At 39.6% G+C, this 25,388-nt stretch overlaps 1 protein-coding gene across 4 annotated transcripts in view; it reads left to right on the top strand.

The window, feature by feature from the left end:
• Positions 1 to 6,978: 6,978 nt before the first annotated feature.
• Positions 6,979 to 25,388, top strand: part of tcea1 (transcription elongation factor A1) — a 51,434-nt gene continuing 33,024 nt past the window's right edge. Inside the window, exons 1-3 of one of the 4 annotated variants that reach the window (XM_033019733.1) lie at positions 7,093 to 7,168; positions 16,224 to 16,286; positions 17,970 to 18,048. Coding sequence is in view for 3 of the 4 variants with exons in the window: in XM_033019730.1 (XP_032875621.1) it covers positions 7,094 to 7,168; positions 16,224 to 16,286 (138 nt within the window). In the remaining variant the exon portion in view is untranslated. Of the gene's footprint in view, positions 7,169 to 7,849; positions 8,125 to 16,223; positions 16,287 to 17,969; positions 18,049 to 25,388 lie in introns of those variants that run through there. The other 3 variants (XM_033019730.1, XM_033019731.1, XM_033019732.1) reach the window with 3 other exon arrangements.

The following is a 25,388-nucleotide window of genomic DNA, read 5'->3' as shown; positions in this document are numbered from 1 at the left end:
ACGTTCTTCATTAATATTCTTGTCATCTTGTTTGTGCATGGAATTACATGGTCATGGTGAAAAATTCCAAGATTTAAAAAAAAAAAATTGCCTGATTTTTAACTTTTTAATATAAAGTTTATGTTTTAGATTAGATTAGATTAGATATAATTTATTGCCACACAGCCAGGCTGGTGGAAATTTGGGTTGTCTGCAGCGATACAATAATAAAGAACACACAACCACAATAAAACTGTAACACAAACATCCACCATAGCATTCATCACTGTGGTGGAAGGCACAAAATTTGGCCAGTCCTCCTCCTTTGCTAACAATTGGTGATTTTTTAACCTACAATCATACACATAAATAATCAAGAAATTATGAATTATTAGCACTTTTTTGCTAAGCCAATAATTTGACTGACTTTCTCCCCATCACCTATAGATCCATTCTGGAGAACATGCATAGACTATCCATATGTGTGTCCATATGTTAAGTCACTGTTCATATAACATCCCTTCTGAGATCAGTAATCTTTTTAGTGTACTTGTGAGGTGATGTTTATAATAAATGAACATTAAATTTATAATGTGTTTTATTGTCTTTTGTTAACACAATATTGAAGAACCACAACTGGAGAATTGCATCTAATTCTGGGCACAGTACTTTAGAATGGATAAAAACTGATTCTGATACTGAGAACTAGGGGACAGAGGTATAGATGATTAACAAGATAACTAAATGTGGCATGAGGAAAAGGTAACCTACACAATGAATCATTAGAGACATGAGGAGCTGCTGAAGGTAGATAAAAAATGCTGGAGAAACTCAGCGGGTGAGGCAGCATCTATGGAGAGAAGGAAATAGGCGACATTTCGGGTAGAGACCCTTCCGCAGATGTTTGGTAAGCACTTGGTATACAGTAAATGACAGGCTGGTGAAACCACATTTAATTGTAGCTGTGTTATGAAAATTTGAAGAGTACTTGAGGGAACAAGAACTGCGGGCCTCACAAGGTCATAAGTGATAGGGGCAGAATTAGACCATTCGGCTCATCAAGTCTACTCAGCCCTTCAATCATGGCAGATCTATCTCTCCCTCCTAACCCCATTCACCAGCCTTCTCCACATAACCCTGACACCCGTACTAATGCCTTAAAAATATCCATTCACAATAACCCTTTATTTAAACCATCTCTTATTGATAAAACATATAACCATGGGAAAGTTTCGGAATTAAAAGGATCGGGGATATGTATGAAATGAGAAATCTATTATCATTCCAACAATTACAATTAAAATTTAAATTGAAAAACAGCCAATATTTTAAATATCTTTAGATTTGCGATTTCATGAAGAAATACATACAAGGATATCAAAAAATAACTCCTGACTTATTGGAAGAAGCAATGAATATTAAAGCTGACTCACAAAAATTAATATCATATTTATATAATAGTATTTTAAATATAGACCTACCATCGACAGAGGTACTTAGAGAAGAGTGGGAACGGGAATTAATGATAAAAATTAAGGTTACATGGGAAAAGTACTTGATATATATTCACAAATGTTCGATTAATGCAAGACATAATCTAATTCAATTTAAAATTTTACATAGATTATATTATTCAAAAACAAGATTGAATAAATTCTATCCAAATATATCCGCCATTTGTGATAAATGTTTATCCCAAAACGCAACTATAACACTCTTTTGTTTCCTGCATAAAACTTTATAGATTTTGGAGTGATATTTTTGAAATATTTACAAAATTATTTAAGATAAGAATGGAACCTAATACTGAAATGATTATATTTGGAGTAATGGAAGATGGGAATAAATTGAACTTAACCTACACCTTAACCTACTTAAGGAAGTAGCTCCAGAAATAGTGGATGCATTAGTGATAATTTTTCAAAACTCTTTAGATTCTGGAGTAGTTCCTGAGGATTGGAGGGTAGCAAACGTAACCCCACTTTTTAAGAAGGGAGGGAGAGAGAAAACGGGGAATTACAGACCAGTTAGTCTAACATCGGTAGTGGGGAAACTGCTAGAGTCAGTTATTAAAGATGGGATAGCAGCCCATTTGGAAAGTGGTGAAATCATTGGACAAAGTCAGCATGGATTTACGAAAGGTAAATCATGTCTGACGAATCTTATATAATTTTTCGAGGATGTAACTAGTAGAGTGGATAGGGGAGAACCAGTGGATGTGTTGTATCTGGACTTTCAGAAGGCTTTCGACAAGGTCCCACATAAGAGATTAGTATACAAACTTAAAGCACACGGTATTGGGGGTTCAGTATTGATGTGGATAGAGAACTGGCTGGCAAACAGGAAGCAAAGAGTAGGAGTAAACGGGTCCTTTTCACAATGGTAGGCAGTGACTAGTGGGGTACCGCAAGGCTCAGTGCTGGGACCCCAGCTATTTACAATTTATATTAATGATCTGGATGAGGGAATTGAAGGCAACATCTCCAAGTTTGCGGATGACACTAAGCTGGGGGGCAGTGTTAGCTGTGAGGAGGATGCTAGGAGACTGCAAGGTGACTTGGATAGGCTGGGTGAGTGGGCAAATGTTTGGCAGATGCAGTATAATGTGGATAAATGTGAGGTTATCCACTTTGGTGGCAAAAACAGGAAAGCAGGCTATTATCTAAATGGTGGCCGATTATGAAAAGGGGAGATGCAGCGAGACCTGGGTGTCATGGTACACCAGTCATTGAAAGTAGGCATGCAGGTGCAGCAGGCAGTGAAGAAAGCGAATGGTATGTTAGCTTTCATAGCAAAAGGATTTGAGTATAGGAGCAGGGACGTTCTACTGCAGTTGTACAGGGTCTTGGTGAGACCACACCTGGAGTATTGCGTACAGTTTTGGTCTCCAAATCTGAGGAAGGACATTATAGCCATAGAGGGAGTGCAGAGAAGGTTCACCAGACTGATTCCTGGGATGTCAGGACTTTCATATGAAGAAAGACTGGATAGGCTTGGCTTATACTCGCTAGAATTTAGGAGATTGAGAGGGGATCTTATAGAAACGTACAAAATTCTTATGGGGTTGGACAGGCTAGATGCAGGAAGATTGTTCCCGATGTTGGGGAAGTCCAGGACAAGGGGTCACAGCTTAAGGATAAGGGGGAAATCATTTAGGACCGAGATGAGAAGAAACTTTTTCACAGAGAGTGGTGAATCTCTGGAACTCTCTGCCACAGAGGGTAGTTGAGGCCAGTTCATTGGCTATATTTAAGAGGGAGTTAGATGTGGCCCTTGTGGCTAAAGGGATCAGGGGGTATGGAGAGAAGGCAGGTACGGGATACTGAGTTGGATGATCAGCCATGATCATATTGAATGGCGGTGCAGGCTCGAAGGGCCGAATGGCCTACTCCTGCACCTATTTTCTATGTATCTATGAACTCATCTCAAAATTTATTTTTTAATTATGGTTAAATAATAGCAAAAAAATTAATACTTAAATTTTGGAAAAATACATCAATACCAATGCTTAAAATGTGGATCGCAAGCATGTTGGACACCGCACATCTTGAGGAAATGCGATTCCTCCTAATAGATAAATCAGGCCAATTCATAACGAGTTGGTCTCCATTTGTCGTCTTTTTGGAATCATATGGTGCAACACAATTGTAAAAGCTAACTGTTTCAGGACTGGACGAGGGATGATCAAGATTATAAATAATGATCTCCTTACTTGTTTTTTTAAATTTCTTACTCTCTTTTTCCTGTTTTCTTTTCTTTAACTTTTTTCTTTCATTCTTTTTTTAATCCTTTTCACACACTATATATCTCACGTTTTTCTATCCTTTATTATCTAATTTCTTTTTCTTATTCTTCTTTATTATAATAAAAAAAAATAAGAAGCTGTACATAAAATGTATTATGAAAATATATATTAGGCACTTTGGTGCCATACGATTGTACTTCTAATAAAATTAAAATATTTAAAAAAAAATTAAAATTACCATTCACGGCCTCGTCTTCTGTAACAAAGAATTCCAGATTCACCACACTCTGACTAATGCTGGCATTTAATGCTATTCATGTAATTCTGCTCCTAATCTCACCCCATTAGTCTAGTTCAGTAAACCACTGAGTCAAGCACTGGATCAACTAAATTTCTTTATTCTCAAACACGAACACACTTCCTGTACGATACCTAACCAACACCGCAGGTCCGATCCTTGTCTCTACTCGTCCAAGCCCTTCAGCCTCGTGCGAATAGACACCTCCTGATATTCAGCACCGTCCCAAGTGCTACCCCAGAAGATCAACAGACTCATGTGCTGTCCCCTCTTATATACTGTATCGGATCCGTGGCGCTAAATACATGGGGGGATGGGGGGCAACTGCTACAAACGAATCATAAATAAAGATCATACAATACATTAATTGACAGTTCCCTAACCCAATCACAAAATACCCCATTACATTGTTTCTACATAAAGTTCCTAATGGAAGACAGTTCCCCTAAGTACAGAAACATTTTACCAGGTAACATAAACAATTTGGGAAAGGTCCCTTGCCTTGTTCAATCACAAGATAACAGTGCAAAGACCATGCAGCATGGTTCACAGTGGTATTATAACATACCTTTCCCCAACCAATCCTGATTATGCATTTGCAGCAAGGCTCAGCTCTTTCTGCAAAACCCTCATGCATATTAACAATTGCGGGGACATCTGGACATAAATATATAGATATGTGACTTTATGAAGAAATATACACATAGATTTCAAACTATATTTTTAGACCCTTTAGAAGAAGCAATGAATATTAATGCTGATTCACAAAAACTAATATCATACTTTTATAATAATATATTAAATAGAGAATTACCCTCAACAGAAGCACTAAGAGAAGATTGGGAACATGAGCTAATGATAAAGATCTCGAAGGATAGATGGGAAAAGTATCTGATGAACACACATAATTGTTCTATTAATGCAAGACATAATTTAATACAATTCAAATTATTACATAGACTATATTATTCAAAAACGAGGTTGAATACATTTTATCCAAGCGTCTCTCCCAGATGCGATAAATGTTTGTTTCAAAACGCTAATATAACACATTCATTTGTAGGATGTACAAAGTTGAATACATTTTGGAGCGATATATTTGATATATTTACAAAGCTTTTTAAGTCCACAATAGAACCTAAAACAGAATGGATTATTTTTTCAATAATAGTAGAAGATATCAATTTAAATAAAGACCAAAACTTTTTTTAAATTATGGGTTAATAATTGGAAAGAAATTGATACTTAAATTTTGGAAAAATACAACCATACCAACCGTTAAAATGTGGATTAGGAATATGATGGACATAGCACGCCTTGAAGAAATGAGACTCCAACTAATAGATAAATATGACCAATTCTTAAGGAGTTGGTCTCCTTTCATCGACTTTTTGGAATCATGTGATGCAGCGGTACCGTAAAGATTGCTGATTTCAGTTCATGCCACGGATAGATCTACATCTCCGAATAAAGATTTGAAAATTTCTCTTTTAAGGGGCCTTCTCTCCTATTTCTACTTTTTCTTTTTTTTATATATACACACTTCACGTTTTTCTATTCTCTACCATCAATTTTTCCTCTTTTTCCCCTTTCTATTGTTTTCTTTTTCTTGTCTTACTTCCCTTCTCAAAACATAAAAGTAGAGGTTGTACATAGAATGGATTACGGTATGACATAGTTGGCACCTAAAATTAGGTTCCACTGTACTGTTTTGTACTGTATTAACTTCTAATAAAATAAACAAAACATAAAAAATAAATTAAAAAAACATGGTTCACAGTGGTATTATAACATACCTTTCCCCAACCAATCCTGATTATGCATTTGCAGCAAGGCTCAGCTCTTTCTGCAAAACCCTCATGCATATTAACAATTGCGGGGACATCTGGACATCACGCTGCACTTAGCTTCCTCCCAGATTCCAGACATTCTGGAACCATGAGCCCCATGGTCTTTGCAGCTTTTGCAGAAAGATGCCAAGCAGGTTTAGCAAAGGCAGAGATCCTCAATTTTGTCATTCCCCTCTTTTATCATACTATGATAACCAATGATACAAAAAAGACAACACAGTTAACAGGCCAATATTATAATTCATACTAACAAACATTGGTAATCTAAACCAAGACTTATCTTATTTATTAATAAGACATTTGTGTGTTGAGACATCAAAAAGGAAAAAAGTTAATAAAAAATACTAGCATAATTAGAATTATTTGAAGATCCATTGATGTTATGATTCCATCATCATGAATTCAACACTGCCAAATTACACCAACTATTTTACACCTTTGCAGAAAATTCAAATGAACTTCCTTCGGAGACAGAACTGTACTACATCTTAAATAACGGGATAAAAACGGAAAATTCTACTGCGGAAAGAAAAATAATTATAATGATAACTAATATTATAATTATTATTTTAATTTAAAACACTTCAGCATAACTGATCTTATTTCAGATTTCCAGCCTCGACACATTTTTTTTCTTTTCAGTAATTATATAAAATGCCATTACCATTCTGTAAAACAATGGCTGATTTACCAACAATGCTACGTTTAACGATTAAAAGTATATCAGAATTAATCTTGAATATATTCTTGGACTGATTAGTTTGTGCACTTGGGTGATATTTTAATCTTACACAATGGCCATTTAGTTTTACCGTCATTGTTCCAACTTTACCCCAAATGCTGTTTATTTTCCAATAAACGTTCTACAGCAGAATGAAAACTATTCTTTGCATATCATTTTCTCACATGTACAAATATTGTCCCCAAGTCTGTGCCACCGGTGTTAAACTACATTTAAAACAATTTTGTTTTTGCAGTGATGGGAAAATTGGGTAATACTCAACATTCAACAACCCGGCATTTATATTTATTGATTAGTTGTGGCTGCTTAGATCGCTTCCTTTATTTACATGATGGCGGTTCCACTACTTTGGGCTTCTCTCTGTGAGAGGTTCGCGCCTGTGGCAGCGGATCAAGAGATTTTTTTTGGGGGTGGGGGGGATTGTTTTAATACCACACACTATATATAGCCGATAGCAAACGAACGAACGAACGTGCATAATGAGTAAAAAAGCGGAAGAAGATATTGTCCGAATTGCAAAAAAGATAGACAAGATGGTGTCGAAGAAGAACACGGTGAGTTGTTTGAGGCCATTAACTGTCACAGAAGGAGGGAGCCGGGCCCAGCGCGCGCTTCACTCGGAACAATCGATAGAACGTCCCGGGCCCGGCGCGCGCTTCGTTCAGGCAATCCGTAGAACGTTCCGTGCCCGGTTCGATCGGACAATCGATAGAACGTCCTGGGCCCGACTCGTTCGGACAATCGATAGAACGCCCCGGACCGGCGCGCGGTTCGCTCGGATAATCGTTAGAACGTCCCGGGCCGGCGAACAACTTTCCCCATCCCTGGTCCTCGCAAAAGTCAGCTCAGAGCTCGAAGCCTGGTGGGCGGCGTAATAGTTGACACAAGAAACCGACGCCAACTGCTGAGTGAGCTCACTTCAACTAGCTCCTGCGCTCGAAAAGCAGGGGGGGAAGTAATGCGCCTTTGGATGGAGAGGATAAAGTGCTCCGCTTCGAAATTCGGTTCTTTTTTGTGTGTGTGGGCTTTACAGCTGCAAAAAACACTCCGATTTCCACGTGTTCTTCATGTGCATAATCTAATAAAACGAGGGGGCCCAATCACTTAGATACATTGCAGAGTTGTTCAAGTGGTTTACCGTAGAAATTTGAAAGCACATCGACGTAGGTGCACAAGCCTGTAGTGCTTGTTCCCCCCCCCCATTTTCTAAGTGCTGTGTGACCGTTCCGTGGTGGGAAAAAGTTTGCTTACTGCAAACAGCAAATAATGACACACATTTGGATATATTGAAAACTACTTGCAACATTTGAATACCGTTCTTGCCTCAGCAAAGCAGAAGGAGCTGGAACAAGGAGGAGAAAAACTTTAGATGGAGACGAGACCGCCTCTGGACGTGCTCAGTTCAATTGCCTGGAGATTCCCATTCTACTGACTGCTGCCTACAAACTGGTTGTCTGACTACAATGCTGTCAGATCTTGCTATTCTGTTTTGTCTTTGGAATTTTGAGTGGTAAGTTACCATGGTATTGCATAAATATCTGGCAGAGACCCATCAGTATCAAAGTCTCAGCCTTGTGCAAGATCTGTGGTGTGTACACAGTAAATGTTGAGTATGCACAGGTGATGCCGATTCACAGTCAATGCTTAAAGGCTTGCCTGTGAAATGTAAACATGTAATTCATATGTATCATTGATCAAATGCTCAACTGGATATGTTGTGGCTGCATGAGCAGGTCGCAACCAAGATGTACTGTGAGTAATTTACCTCCTAACTGCCAAAAATATTCCATAATGTCAGATGCAGGTGTGGGAATATCCTACAAATTGCCCAGATCTGTACTAGGCACAGTGATGATTTAAAAACAAATAAGTTCAACACCTTCTAGAACAAGGCAGCACACTTAATTGATGCCCTATCCACTATCCTAAGCTTTCATGCCCATCACCAGTTGATTGTGGTGGCCCTTGTACCTTCTATAAAATACAGTGATTACATGCCAAAGTCACTTCAGTTACATCCCATCCATTGTCTTAACAACTTAAACTACAGGAGACGTGGTGAAGCACATGCACCAATCAGCATCAGGGCCGGCCTTAAGCCGATTGGACCGATTTCTCCCAATTGGGCCCCGTGTCTAAGGGGGGCCCCGCATTAATTTTCCGTATTTCGTATGGAAATACAAATTTGCTTTGCTAAATAAACATTAAAAAAAAACATTCGCCATACGGATTTTTTTACAAAACGAACATGGATAACAACTGCTGCGCGGCCATCAGACACAAACGATTTGTTAACCACTACTGATCCACATTCCTCAGTAAATGCAATTATTAATGATGCTGCGTTCCTTTGAATACAATTCACACGACCTCATTAATACTTGTTCAAAACACAATTACATTTACTGAGGAATGTAGATCGATGCATTGATAACACATTGAGAATTTCATAAAACTCACCATGATTGAGGGCTTCTTCTTGGTGAGCTTCTTGGTGTGCAGCAGGCTAGTCATTCAATTTACCTACCGACCCACGTTGTGTCTCTCTGACTTTCGCTCTCTCCCTCCCTCTCTCTCTCTCTCTCTCTCCCGTTCCCCATCTCATCTCTCTCCAGCTCTCTCGGCATTCCCGGAATCATTGACGTTTTGCGGTAGGCAAAAATGCTGGAGAAACTCAGCGGCTGATGCAGCACCGATGGAGCGAAGGAAATAGGCAATGTTTCGGGTCGAAACCCTTCTTCAGACCCGGCCCGAAATGTTGGCTATTTCCTTCGCTCCACAGCTGCTGCCTCACCCGCTGAGTTTCTCCAGCATTTTTGTCTACCTTCAATTTTCCAGCATCTGCAGTTTCTTCTTTGCGGTGACGGCTGCATCTGCGGTTCCTTTCTGTTGGGGGGGAGGGAGAGGAGTCCTGGCCCGTGGCGGCTCCTGATAAGTAATATGTTCCCCCCACGGGTGCTGCCTTGCTCGCTGAGTTCCTCCAGCACTCTGTGTTTTTTGTTTGGCTGAAGTTGAAGGTAGACCCCCCTGTGTCTACCTTCAACTCCCTGTCTGTGGTGGCTCAGTGGGACGGGCAGGGACTCTGGGGAGAGGGTTGCGTTTCTGGTCGAGACCCTTCTTCAGACAATCACAAGTACTCTCATCGACGAGAGTTCAGTTCAGTTTGAAGAAGGGTCTTCTCTCCAAGGTCGCAGTGCTGCCTGTCCTGAGCTACTCCAGCTTTTGTCTATCCTCAATTTCAGGGTTAAATAAAATTCCTCATGGGGGGCTTATAGCGTCTACCCCCTTCCTGCCCAACCTCAGCCTCACGGACCTTAGCGTATCCCTAGTTCCTAAAACCCATTTCCATCAATGTATATGTAACACCACATTGCAGGTTCTACAGAGATTTTGATTAAATTGAGTGGATGTTTCTAGATTAATTTATGGGAATTAAACATTAAATTCCTTCCATCTGGCATATAAATTCATGACAGTAAGTTTTAAAAATCATGTTATATTGTGAATTCTTGTGTGAATGGAATTAGTTTGTTATTTGGATACTTAGGCTATTTTTAAAAATTATCCTTTTCTTAAGAAATGGAATCTACAGGACATTCTTAATGGGAAAGTAGTGGGCAGAAAGGCATGTCATGCGTGGTTTGAAGAGCAAAAACTTGTAGTTTACAATGCCAAAATTGAAAAGTTGAGGAAAAACAAGGTGTACAGAGTTGTTTATTGGTTACAATCTGAGGAGTATGATGATGCTACTGATTATGGTATGCCAATGTACCAGCTAGCAACTGATCTTCTCCATAAAGACCTGGTCTATTGCTGGAAATTGTCATTTATTTACCTATCTGTTACGGACTTACAACATATAACACAATAATATTAAAGTTCTGATCTTGAGAATAACACATTTTTGAATTTTTAAGGCAGTCTGGGTGTTTATTACTATTTCCGTCACAATGGTCAATTTTGTAATTAGCCACAATTAGGTAATTAACTAATTATATGCTTTAATTTCAGATCATCCAAGTAAGATGTTTTATATTTGTTTCAGAATGCTTCAATGTATAATAATTGAAAATTTCATTCAGTTCTCTTAATTTTTAAGAACGTTATGCGCTTTTGACTGCCCTCGATCACAGCTTTTGTGTTAAGTCAATGGAAAAGCAATAGGGAACAAGATGCTAAATTCCGAGTATGAAAATGGCCATAACTTTTTTAATACTGAAGATATGAAAGTGAATTAGGTGTCAAATTAAACTTTTTATGCTTTATCAGATGGGATAAAATGCAGACTTGATTTTTTAAATCTCAAAATTTTGTTACATTGCTAGAAAATGTACCTGCATCTTGGAGGCCGAAGGTTAGGTTGTTAGCCAAGAAAGATAGACTTCGTTATCCCTCAGCACAGCAACATCAAGAACGATGTTGCTGTACTGAGGATAGCCAAGTCTATCCCTCATTACTAGCAGCTGATGGGAAGCGGCTGTAAAGTGGGAAGCGGCTGTAAAAGGACAGCGCTGCTGTGGGTGGGGGGGGGGGGAGTTCCTTTCACAGCGTGTGGGTAGTCTGGCCAGGGGGAAAGTTGCGGGGAGGGCAGGAGCGTTGAGAAGGAGGGGGTCGGGGATGATGCCAGCATCCAGCTCGAGAGCGGATCAGCGGGCGATGGATAACAGGACAGCGGGCGGTGTAGCTTACTCCATATATCAGTGCGAGTAACCTCAATTGATCCCTTGTTCGCGCTGACACAGGAGTAAGCTCCACCGCCCGCTGTGATGTTATCCATCACCCGCTGAGAGAGTGGGTTACTGGCATGAACCCGACCCCCTCCTTCTCAACGCTCTCGCCCTCCCCGCAACTTTACCCCTGGCTAGACTCCCCACACGCTGTGAAAGGAACTCTCCCCCCCAATTGGTCCCTTGAATTAATATAGTCATTCAATAAGATGACAATTAATTCATGTTGTCCCGGTGCACTCCAGTTTTTCCCACCATCTTTCCACCTGCCGTCACCCTCCACCCCCCACCCATTCAGTAATTCGGAAAGAAGGAGATTTGGAAGCCTTGGGCAAATTAAATTGTTACTTTGTTTATTTTAATTTTTACGGAGAGGATAACAATCTGCACATGCGCGGTTTATGATTTTTTTTTAAAGTCGACTGACTCATATTAATCACGACATGTGACGCATTTATAATTATTTATTTATATTTCTATGAAAATTGTTCTCAATTGGGCCCCGCACCTCCTAAGGCCGGCCCTGATCAGCATCAGTGGTGATGAAGTGGGAATGGTCCGGTGCTTAAAGTTGGTTAGTGTAAATATCACCAACAATCTGTCCTGGACCAACCACATTGAAGCTATGGCTTAAAAAAAGTACACCAAAGCCTGTACTGCATCAGGAGACTAAGGAGGTTTGGTATCTCCAACAACGCTTACCAACTGCCAAAGATGCCCAAGACCGCAAGAAATTGCAGAGTTGTGGATATAGACAATACATCACACGGATCCACACTCCTCACCATCAACTCCACCTACACTGTACGCTTCCTCGGGGATGCAGCCAATCAAGGATTTTCTTCACTTCGGTTGTTCCCTCTTCTCTCCTTTCCCATCGGGCAGAAGATACAAAAGTTTGAATGTGGGTATTGCCAGACTTGAGAACAGCTTCTTCCACTTTTATGACCACTGACCCATCCTTCCATAGATTAGGAGCTGGTCCTGATCTTCGAATCTACGTTCATTGTGGACGCTGGACTTTTTCTCTGTAACTGTAATGCTACAATACTTTGCCCTCATGTATTTTTCGCTTTGGACTATCTGTTGTACTTGTTGATCTAATTGCATAGCATGCAAAAAAAAATGCTTTTCACTGATCTTGGTACACATGACAGTAATAAACCAACACTGGTAGCAGAACAATGGTGACAGACACATGTGCATGCCACCGTTGGCCAGTTCCTGTCCCCATTGATTTGGTAGGATGTTGCCATTCCTTCATTGTTGCTAAGTCTAAATCTTGATACATCCGACATGACAGCATTCTAATTTTACCTTCACTGGATAGATTGCCGTGGTTGAAGGAAAAGTTCATCGCCATCTTCTCGAGGATATTTTGGGTACAAATAATATATGCTGGTATTGACAAGGCCATATCTTGTGATGGAAATAAAAACAATATTTGTGGGCCAAAATGGGTGCTGTTTCTTCACTTTCAGGATATGTCATGCCCCTGTGGCAATTTAATTGCAGATACTTGTACTTCAGACCATTGAACCAAATACAGATATAAATTTGTGTCGATGGGGTCAATGCTTAGCAAGTAATTACTTGTGCGAAACTTGGTTCTTTCGCGGTGAAGCAGGAGCTGATAGCAAGAATGATTTCCCAAAGAAATGCTATGAGAAACAGGTGTAATCTTCCTATTGTAAAAATAAGAGCCACTGTTTTGCATCTGACAGTCAGATGTCCTATATGTGGTGAAGCACTTTATTTAATGCTCTTCAGTCTCTGGTATTCTCGATCCTTCTCAATTTTGCCACAGATCTCGTACAGCAAAGTACCGCATGTTTCTTTGGCTTCCCACTTGTGGATTTTGCCAAAGGGGTTTGTGCATTTTGGCAGTAGCTAACTTTATCTGAAATACATTAGAAATTGTAATGGAAACAAGGCTACATTGGAATCTGAAATGTAAGGGTTCCTGCTGCTACAATTTAAGGTCAATATGTGGCTAAAATAAATGTTGAAAGAAATGTGTTTGCATTACCTGGTCACCTGGCAAGGTACTGAGAGCACAAGACTACATTTTTCGATAAGAACAGGTTACTCTTGGCATTAGTTTTTTTTTTAAATACGTAAAATGCATCAGCTGATCAGTACCATAAATGGCACACCCTCCTAATTAAAGTACGATGTTTAGTTATTAATGTAAGCTACTTTATTGAGGATGATTTGGAAATACGTTTAAGGAAATGGTATGCATTGGTTGGGGATATATGATATGCAATATACATTGTTGTTTTGGTCAATTAACAACAACTACAGTTTCTCTGGATCTTGTTAGGATCAGTTGTCAAGCTGCCAGGACATTCAGTTTTTTCTTACTAGATTGAAGGCACATTCAATTCTGATTCGGTACATATGTAAAAGCTGGTTATTGAGAATCTGTTGGGCACTTTTAGAAAATAGATACTGTAAATTATAAATTAGTTTTTATTGCATCATATCTATGGAAGTCTTGCTGTCTCATTTATTGATTACATTTGAGTACAAATTAAATGCATATTATTCAAATCCTTTAACATCCAAGACCTGAAATTAAAGCTGCATCATCATACCTTATTTCTTTCACAGATTAAATAGGTGCAGAGGGACATGGAGTGCTGGTGCAGGATTAGTCTGCAAGTGACCTCATTCAAACGTACAGAATAGCAAAAGGCTTGGATAGAGTGGATGTGGAGAGGATGCTTCCACTAGTAGGAGTTTCTAGGACTAGAGGACATAGCTTCAGAATTAAAGGGAGAGATAGATCCACGATGATTGAACGGCAGAGTAGACTTGATGGGTCAACTGGCCTAATTCTACTCCTATCACTTATGATCTTATGACTCGCGTTGCAAAATTAAGAAAGTGATCATTGGAAAATGACCGTACAGACTATTTTGCAAATTGTAAATCTTGATCTGAATATTTAGTAAATGCAATTAACCATCGTCATTTTATTTATATTCAGAGCTCTCACAGTATGAAAATTGAATTCTCCAATTTTAGGGGATTCTACACAACCAACCCCACTTTTTTCTCCTTTCCTTCTTTCTTTCCTCTCCCCCCCCCCCCCCTCCCTGCTAACCCCTCCTTCCCTGTGCCCTGCCTGGACTTGCACCCATTTCTTCCTTCCCCACCTCCCTTCCATCTATATTCCTTCCTCTGGCTTCACAATCTACAGCTCTTCTATCCTTATATCACATCTGTTTTCTTTCAATCTCTGGCCTTTGTCCGACAATCTGCCGATTAACAACCCCACCTTCACTCCCACCCAGTCTCACCTGTATCCACCAGTCACTTGCCAGGCTTTGTCCTGTTGCTCCTCTCTTCCAGCTTTCCACTCTATCTCTCTTTTGCCCCTCTTCCTTGCACTCACACACACACACACACACTCACTCACACACACACACACACACACACACACACACACTCACTCACACACACACACACACACACACACACACACACTCACTCGCGCGCACACACACACACACACTCACTCGCGCACACATACACACACACACTCGCGCACACACGCACACACACACACTCACTCGCGCGCACACACACACACACTCACTCGCGCACACACACACACACACACTCACTCGCGCACACACGCACACACACACTCACTCTCACACACACACACACACACTCACACACACACTCTCTCACACACACTCACACACACTCATTCACACACACACACTCACTCTCTCACACACACACACACACACACTCACTCACACTCACACACTCTCTCTCATGCGCTCTCACTCTGATGAAGGGTCCAAATGCAAAACATCACATCCCAGGTTATCCAGTGAGATTGCCCAACCCGCTGAGTTACTTTCTGTCTATTCCAGATCATCTTCACCATTCCAGTCCTAACTGAATCACCACAGCATAAATTCAGAAATTACAAATGGTTGATTTTGAATATGTGGTGACATGCCAACCAAATATATTAGGAGGCTAAAAGAGTTTCTTGTAGATTTTTATGAACATAAAAAGATTGCTTGTGCACCTGATCTTGTGAATAGAAGAGGTGTGAAGCCATCTGAAATTATAACCATATAACAATTACAGCACGGAAACAGGCCATCTCAGCCCTTCTAGTCCGTGCCGAACACTTACTCTCACCTAGTCCCATCTACCTGCACTCAGACCATAACCCTCCATTCCTTTCCCGTCCATATACCTATCCAATTTATTTTTAAATGATAAAATCGAACCTGCCTCCACCACTTCCACTGGAAGCTCATTCCACACAGCTCCCACTCTCTGAGTAAAGAAGATCCCCCTCATGTTACCCCTAAACATTTGTCCCTTAATTCTCAAATCATGTCCTCTTGTTTGAATCTTCCCTACTCTCAATGGAAAAAGCTTATCCACGTCAACTCTCTATCCCTCTATCCTCTGTCAACTATTATGATCCAAGTCAATTCTTCTAACAGTGAAGGACACCATTCTGGAATAACTCAGCAGGTCAGACAGCATCTCTTGCGAACATGGATAAGTGATGTTTCTAGTCAAGATCCTTTCTACCTTTGAACCCTAATGATTTAAAACAAAGCACAACTGGCAGTAATGATGGCTTAAACACCATCTTCTGCTTAAACTCCTGTCTGGTTTGACAATTCTTAAAATCGTATGCAGCGGTATGACAGTCTCAGTTTAGATTGGAACGCAACCTTGCAAAAAGGTTTGTTACCATTTATTTCTGGAATAACATACCAACCATGATAGTTTCATGAAGTATTATTTGTACGTTTGGTATATCTTTATTTGATGTGGATGGCTATTTGGTTCTCTGTTTTTACATTCTAAAAGGTTGAACTGTATTTTACAGGTTGGTGCCTTGGACTTGCTGAAGGAGCTGAAGAGCATTCCTATGACCTTGGAGCTTTTGCAGGTATGTTGCCGGGAACAAATGCAAAACTTTAAGAAGCAACAATAATGGATTCCATTATTGCATTTTATCTCACTTTGTTCAATACACAGTACTATAAACATTAGTTGCGTTAGCTTGCTGTTCTGAAACTTGCACCTTAAATCCTTATACCTTGTTATCTTACTTCTAGCAATGTTACAAAATTTTGAGATTTTAAAAATCAAGTCTGTAATTTATCCCATCAGATAAAGCATAAAAATAAGTTTAATTTGACATCTAATTCACTTTCATATCTCAAGTATTTAAAAAGTTATGGCCATTTTCATACTCGGAAATGAGCATCTTGTTCCCTATTGATTTTCTATGGACATAACAAAAAAGCTGTGATCGTGGACAGTCAAAAGCCCATAACTTTCTTAAAAATTAAGAGAACTGAATGAAATTTTCAGTTATCATAGATTGAAGCATTCTGAAACAAATATAAAATAATCTTACTTGGATGACGTGAAATTAAAGCATATAATTAGTTAGTTACCTAATTGTAGCTAATTTCAGACTTCAATTACTAGATCTAAACATCTATCCATTTCTTAATAAATGATTAACATTTTTAAATAGCCTAAATGTCCAAATAATATTCACAAATAATTCACAATAAAACATGATTTTTAAATCTCATTTACATTAATTTATAGGCCAAATGGAAGGAATTCAGTGTTCAATTGCTGTAAATAAATGCCCATTTAAATCAGCTTTCCAGTGGGTCCCTGTGGAACGCGCTGGTTTAGAACGTTCACATTGCGGTAGATTTGTGCCTCAAATGCCGAGAAAAATACTGCGCGATATATTGGGCCCAAATTGAGCTACTCGCAATATTAAATTTTGTATAAAAGGATCTTTAGAAGCCCTTTTGAATGTAAAAATATACAACCTAACTTCTGCTATTTTCTTTATGAGACCCTGCGGTTGCTGGCGCTCGCGGGTTTAAAGATTGATTTTTAAACTACTATAACTATTATTCAAGGCCTTTAAACCTAATAATAGCTTTTGCGACGGGGTCTTCCAGCGATTTTTCGTTAATAATTAACTAGGCTGAACATCTTCGATTTGAACAGCCTAGAGAAAATCGCGTTTTAAACCCGCCCCCTCTAAACGGCGCCAAAATCGCGCACACCCACAGCGGCAGATTTTCAAAGACGCTTCAGGTAGGCTTTGCAACATACCTATTACTTCCCACCGTAAAATTCTCAGCCGAGCTTTTTATCATCTGTGCCTGAAATGGCCTTTCTTTATTCCATTTACCTCCTTTAACTACTCTATTACATCTTTTTTGCTCTGGTGATTGACCTGGGAAGCTTTCATTTCTGAAAGGGAGATTTGATTTTGTGAGATTATGCAAAATGGATTAGAATATATTGACATAACTTAACATCTCCTTTTTAATTTAATTAAAGTCAATACAAGTACAAATTGGGACGGATGTACAATAGGCTGCTAGTACATGTTTTCATTTTTACAAAGATCAAGAACAAACTTAATTTTAATTGAGTAAGGTTTTTATTAAGTGCGATAACATTTGTCTTTACAATTTTTAAATTGCCTTTTTTTCTAACTAGTCTGTTCATAACTGGAATTGCCATTTTAACCAAGGACCACCAAATACTAAAGGAATATATCATAGTCTTTATCATATTGTCCCACCAGAATCTACTGAATTCTACTATGAGGGCATTAAGAGTGACGCATGTAGCGTGGGACTGGAATCACTTATAGGCCAGAGAAGGTAGGGATGGGTGGCTCTATTTTATGAGTCACCTGGGTTTTAATAACAAAGTACAAGTTCCTGAGTATTTATACTGATGCTGGCCCATAATTGACTACAATTATCAAATGTGTTCTTGTAATTTGCATTGCTGGCCCAGATGAATAACAATAGGCTTCCATATCTTGTTTATAAAAACAGCCCATTCCTGATTTGTGTCTAATGAAAAAAACAAAAAAAATACTTTGTGAATCTTCATGGGGATACTGTACTACTGTAAAGTACAAAACCAAATAGTTGTTTGTGGGAACTTAATGTGTGCATAGGCTCCCATGTTTCCCGTATTACCCTGAAGTGTGATCGATATTGTCCCTAAAGTGCTTTACAATGTATTGAAAGTAATATGAAAGACAATATAGAAATGCAAGTCTTCATTTATAATTAAATATATTTGTGCTTTTTTTTTTTAAATTGTCGTCAAAAGTGAAGTGTGAATTGTTTAATGCAAGGAATCAATAAGTAATTACATGGTGTTCATTTTCTTTATTTCGGGTATCTTATGCTTGGAAACATAGAACTTTGCACACAGATTGAAGCCAGTCAGATTACTATATTTGTGTCAACCCTAAGAATTATTCAATTTAATCCCACTTTTTAGCATTTGGATTGTGTCCTTGCAGTTTATAGGTTTTCAATTTTGCACCCAAGGACTTAAATATAACACAAGTTCATGCCTACATGACCCTTCAGATATTGAGTGCTTGGCTACACCACTTGCTCGGTGGTGGCGATTGGACTATGGAGAGGATCACGTGGGTCACGTAATTCAGCAGACGTTTTAGTAGAAGCACTTCTTTACCGTTGGGGCCTATGTAGTATGTTGCAGCTTGTTATTGAGTCTGGATGTTGAATGGGGTCACCGTACGATAGTGGAATCTTCCATTTGGTTCTCCTACTCTTCATACTCTGACTTATAATCCCCACGTTCCAGGTCTTCCTGCTGCTCATTGTCCGGCAGCATCTTCTGTCTTGGATTTGTAGTTCATACAACAGGCTGTTTGACTTGCACTGTCCTATGCCTATGGACAAGAACATGCGTCAACACTTTGTGTAGGAACGAACTACAGATGCTGGTTTACACCAAAGATATAGACAAAATGCTGGAGTAACTCAGCAGGCAGCATCTCTGGATAGAAGGAATGGGCGATGTTTTGGGTCGAGACCCTTCGGACTTCAGAGTCTGAAGAAGGGTCTTAACCCAAAACTTCACATTTTCCTTCTTTCCAGCGATGGTGCCTGTCCCGCTGAGTTACTCCAGCATTTTGTGTTTATCTTCGATCATCACATCTTCTTGAAATGGATGTCATTTGCAGCTGAGGAGGTAGAGTAGTCCATTTCTACCCCTGCCCTTAACTAACGGATTAATCCTGCATCACACAGACCAGACTTCCTATCATCAATTCCATCTATATTTCACGCTGCCTCAGAAAAGTAGCCAACATAATCAAAGATTTGTCCCACCCTGGTCATTCCTCCTCCTTGCTCCCATCCAGCAGAAGGTACATAATCTTGAAAGCGTGCACCACCTTATTCAAGAACACTTTCTTCCCCTCTGTTATCACGCTTCGGAAAGGTCATTCCTTGAACTACGGTACTGTTCCATTCACCTCTACCCCACTGAGGACATTCGTCTTGTCCAAGGAGCTGATGCGCTGCAATGCTACATTCTGCACACTATCTTCCCCTTTGATCTACCTATTGTACTTGAGTTTGAACTGAATCTATCTACTTAAGGTATATCTGATCTGTTTGGCTAGCATGCAAAATAAAGCTTTTCACTGTACCTCTGTATGTGACAATAATAAACCTAAACCTAGATTGATGTTGTGAACATTCTATCTATGTGGCATTCACAGAGAAATGCTTCTCATGACCAATAACCATCTCCAAATTGTGTGAGTGTAAATAATTTGTAATGATGAAAGGTCAATTGTATTCATTGACCTCAAATGTGGAAGTGAATGCAGTCAATGGTAGCCTGCACTCAAGTTCAAGTGAGTTTATTGTCATGTGTCCCTGTATAGGACAATGAAATTCTTGCTTTGCATCAGCACACAGAACATAGTAGGCATTTACTACAAAACAGATAAGTGTGTCCATATACCATAATATAAATATATACACACATGAATAAATAAACTGATAAAGTGCAAATAACAGAAAATGGGTTATTAATAATCAGAGTTTTGTCCGAGCCAGGTTTAATAGCCTGATGGCTGTGGGGAAGTAGCTATTCCTGAACCTGGTTGTTGCAGTCTTCAGGCTCCTGTACCTTCTACCTGAAGGTAGCAGGGAGATGAGTGTGTGGCCAGGATGGTGTGGGTCTTTGATGATACTGCCAGCCTTTTTGAGGCAGCGACTGCGATAAATCCCCTCGATGGAAGGAAGGGCAGAGCCGATGATGGACTGGGCAGTGTTTACTACTTTTTGTAGTCTTTTCCTCTCCAGGGCGCTCAAATTGCCGTACCGAGCCACGATGCAACCGGTCAACATGCTCTCTACTGTGCACCTGTAGAAGTTAGAGAGAGTCTTCTTTGACAAACCGACTCTCCGTAATCTTCTCAGAAAGTAGAGGCGCTGATGAGCTTTCTTGATGATTGCATTAGTGTTCTCGGACCAGGAAAGATCTTCAGAGATGTGCACGCCCAGGAATTTGAAGCTCTTGACCCTTTCAACCATATATATATATATATATAATATAAATGGGGCTGTGGGTCCCCCTCCTACTCCTTCCAAAGTCCACAATCAGTTCCTTGGTTTTGCTGGTGTTGAGGGCCAGGTTATTGCGCTGGCACCATATGGACAGTTGCTCGATCTCTCTTCTGTACTCTGACTCATCCCCATCAGTGATACGTCCCACAACAGTGGTGTCGTCAGCGAACTTGATGATGGAGTTCGCACTGTGACTGGCTACGCAGTCATGAGTATAGAGTGAGTACAGCAGGGGGCTGAGCACGCAGCCTTGAGGTGCTCCCGTGCTGATTGTTATCGAGGCTGACACATTTCCACCAATACGAACAGACTGTGGTCTGTGAATGAGGAAGTCGAGGATCCAATTGCACTCGTGCTAAGTCAGCAATTTTGGCAAATCCCAGTGCCTAAGAAGCTGCTTTTTTTTTTCTCACTGAAATCACAATAGATGAGATGAGTACCATGATGACCTTGTGAGACGGCAGATTGGGAAGGAAAGCAGGGATTTGCTGGCGAGGTGGGGATCTGCTATGGATGCTTGGAAGCATCCTGCAGTAAAGAAATTGTGTTGTGATGAACTAGCCCTCCATACAGAGAGAGCAGTCGAGGCATGAAAGTGTAGCTGAAGGTCCTCCTGAAAATTGGCCAATTCCTTATGTGACTGGGAAGGAACTGAACCCCTGAATGCATTGATCATTAGGTGAGGTCTTTGGGAGTTGCCACGTTGCTGATGGATATGTCTTTTTTTTTGTCATTGCCCCAAGATCCTTGGCCCACAATGTGGCCAACCATGGACATGACAATACCTCCAATAAAGGACTGCTGCCAACTTGACACTACTGAGGCACCCATGGAATTAGAGTCTTTGCGGCTATGTCGGTCAAAACTTATGCTGTTAGATTCAACACATTTCATATTTGTAATGTGTTTGAGCAGCTGGCAGTGAATCTGTTCAGTCACATCTCCTGCTAAAGGTGCATAAAATGTATAAAGTCCATATTTTTATTGATTGTTATAGATCAGGGCAGGAGTGTGAAATTAACAGGTCAGTTTATTAGTGGGGGAATATTCCATATTTAACTAATCAGATTTTACTACTGACCTGAGCGAAAGGTCACCATTTTAAATTAATTGTAATTCTGTCACATTTCCTGCCAATGCAGATGTGCACCTTTAACATTCACAACAAATGGTACTTTGTCAATATTGATAGACAACCACTTAGGCGGCTGCCTAGAAACTAATTTCTATTCAGTTTATAAATTTTGCTGAAGTTTAATGTTAATACTACTTTTAGTTTGAAATATTTCACACACTTCTATCCAGTACCACAGATTGTACATTCATAAAAATCCTCATTTAACAGAACATGGACCCATTAGATTTTGGGATGATATTGAATATTATTTATGGGATACCAAAATAACCCCATGAAAGACCAAATAACTTATTTTTCAGTCAATAGTTCTAATCGCAATGTATAGTCGCATCAGAACATCGTAACCTTGCCTCTGAAATTCAATGGAATGAGCTTAAGAGACATAGGGCAATGCTACAATACTGATTGTTTAGCACTACAGACGGGATGAATTTCTATATATATATTTTGTTTACAAGAAAATTAAATCATTGATTTATTTTGGCTAGTTGCAATCCAAGTCTACCCAGCAAATAGTCTAATTTATAGCTTTTATTGGGTCCTATATTTACTGATGATATAATACTGAGTATTGTTGTGCTACTGCAAGTATGAATTTCATTGTTCCCTTTTGGTATGTCTATATTACTAAAATTAATCTCATTTGTGAGTCTGTCTGTCCGTTTGGGTGCCTCTCTGCGTGTCTGTCTGTTTATTAGTCATGCCTTGAATTGCGGAAAAAAATGTACACGATAGTGCTACAATATTTGGACAACCTTACTCACCATTGTCCTGTGGTATGTTGTATCAAGTTTTGTTCCGATTGATGTTATATTTTACAAGTTATTCACATTTAAAACTTTACAAATTTAACTTTTCACTTAACTTCTCACTGTAAAAAATCCACATCCAATTGCTGGCCGTGCCCGTTACAATGTTGCAAATCCCAGGACACCGAGTCCTGGCAACAAGTACAATTGGATTTTTTTTTTCCTGGCAGCAAGCGCAATTGGATTTTTTTTTAAGTTTAAGAAGAGGGAGAGTGAATAAGGGGAAATGAGCCGCCCCTGGGCAGTTGGAGGCTATGGGTGAGTGGTGGAATATTGCGTTGGGGGAACTGATTGCGTTGGGGGAAAGGGTGAGTGGTGGAATCTAGCGTTGGGGAATGGATTACGTTGGGGAACCAGGCCTCCTGGGGGCTATGGGTAAGTGGTCGAATATTACGTTGGGAACGGGGGACCAGGCCTCACGTGTGACAGAGACCCAATGGGTCCCACTTGGTCTAGTATATATTACTTAAACTTTCATTGTGTTTGTGAGTCTGCGTGTCTGCCTGCCTGCGTGTCATGCCCTGAATTACGGCAAAACGGTACACAATAGCGCTACAATTTTTAGACCTCCTTACTCAACATTGTCCTATGGTGTGTTGTATCACGTTTTGTTCAGATTGAAGGTATATTTTACAAGTTATTCACATTTTTAACTTTACAAATTTAACTTTTCACTTAATGTATCATTAAAAAATCCAAATCCAATTGCTGGCCCTGCCCGTTACAATATTACAAATCACAGGACACTGAGTACTGGCAGCTAGTGCAATTGGATTTTTAAAAAAGTTTTAAAAGAGGGAGGGTGAATAATGGGAAATGAGCCGCCCCTGCGCAGTTGGGGTCTATGGGTGAGTGGTGGAATATTACGTTGGAACGGGTTGCGTTGGAGGCACGGGTGAGTGGTGGAATATTGCGTTGGGGAACGGGTTGCTTTGGGGGACCACGCCTCCTGTGGAGAGCTATGGGTGAGTGGTGGAATATTGCGTTGGAGGACCAGGCCTCCCATGTGACAGAGAACCAATGGATCCCACGTTCTAGTATCTCAATAACACTTTCTTGACTAAACTCTTAAATCTGTATAAATTAATGCTGTTTGTGAGGCTAAACTGGAGAAGGTGATGTGCAAGGTGCCTTTCCAAAATTTATTAATTTCAAATAATTATTTTTCTTTATTTTTCCTTCTGGTGCCACAGTAATATGAAGGAGAAAAGGTCCAAGTTCAACAAGGAATCTGTTTATATGCCATTAAAATGAAAATTTCAAGAAGAATTGACAATCTATTATCCAACATATTCATTAAATTCTTCTCCAGTAAATGACATCCATCCTCCCACCAGATTATATTGTAAATACTTTCCACTTTAATTCATTATTTTCATTATATTGGACGCAGGGCATAACACTCCGTGTATGTGCTCTGCAGTGGCTGCTCAGTTCCCTCTATTCCTGATTTCCTTTGTGTTCAAAAATATAATCTTGAATATATTCAAGATTAAATAAACCACAGTCCTCTGGGGTAGAGAATTTGAAGATTTGCAACTTCCAGTGTGTAGAAATAATCATTCTAGATGACCTTTACTCCTAACTCCAAATTTTTAATTTATTTAAATATTATTTAACTCCTTTTTGTTTATTATGGTATCTACTGAGTGCATTGGTTCCATGTTTACATACCTGTCGTGTTGCAAGTAAGAATTTCATTGTTCTATTTCGAGACTTATGACAATAAAACACTCTTGACTTTCCAATTGGAGGAACTAGTTTCCTCCTGTCAGTCATCCTTCTATCATTTATCTTTTCATTCTCTTTCATGATTTTTCATGCCTCGAGATTGCCTCTCATTCTTCTAAAGTGAATATAGGCCAATTTTACTCAATCTCACCACTTGGAACAAGTTCCCCATCCTGAGAATCAGCATGATAGATATCCACTGCATTGGTTCCGAGACAAGCATATACTACTTTGGCTACCAGGACCAAAATTGGACACCCAGCACTCTAGGTGTGTTCTCTCCAAAGTTCGATAGTCATCATTTAATGACGACTTGCCAATTCAAAATCACTATCATTGGTCTTTTCTCATAAAGCTCATATTCTCCATAGGTTGCTGACTCATCTCCTGTTTTATTTCTTCAAAGCTGTTAACCATGCAATAGCATCTCAAATCTTCACTACAGTTATAAGACTTCCTTGTCATGTTTCCATTCCTGGCTATGTGGGAAATAGTCCTGTTGAAAGTTTCAAATGAAATACCATTTGACTGTGGTGTTGGTCTGGTATACTTCCTCATTCTTCCAACAACATTTTAACTGTGACAGCTTCCTCTATTTTCCAAGTGAATTGGACTATTACCATCCAATACTACTCTTGCCTGTTCAAGAGTTAAGTCAAGAGTGATTGATAGTCATATGCTCTGGGAATGGAACAATTAATTTCATCCTTGCAGGCAAACTGAACACGCCATCACAACAAACAACCACACAATAAATTATCGGTTTTATTATGTTGGTCCCTAACTATAGGATGCTTGTTCCTTACCTTCAACCGTTAGTCACAAATTGTCTAAGCTCTTTTCAAAGCAGCCCTTTTATTCCTTATCACCATCATGTGAAGGCATGATCTTTGGTTCAAAGTGCTATGCTT

The sequence above is a fragment of the Amblyraja radiata genome, chromosome 4 (assembly GCF_010909765.2).
Source record: "Amblyraja radiata isolate CabotCenter1 chromosome 4, sAmbRad1.1.pri, whole genome shotgun sequence".
NCBI classification, from domain to species: domain Eukaryota; kingdom Metazoa; phylum Chordata; class Chondrichthyes; order Rajiformes; family Rajidae; genus Amblyraja; species Amblyraja radiata.
Note: the sequence above shows the minus strand (reverse complement) of the source record. Positions and strands in the feature narration are given on the sequence as shown.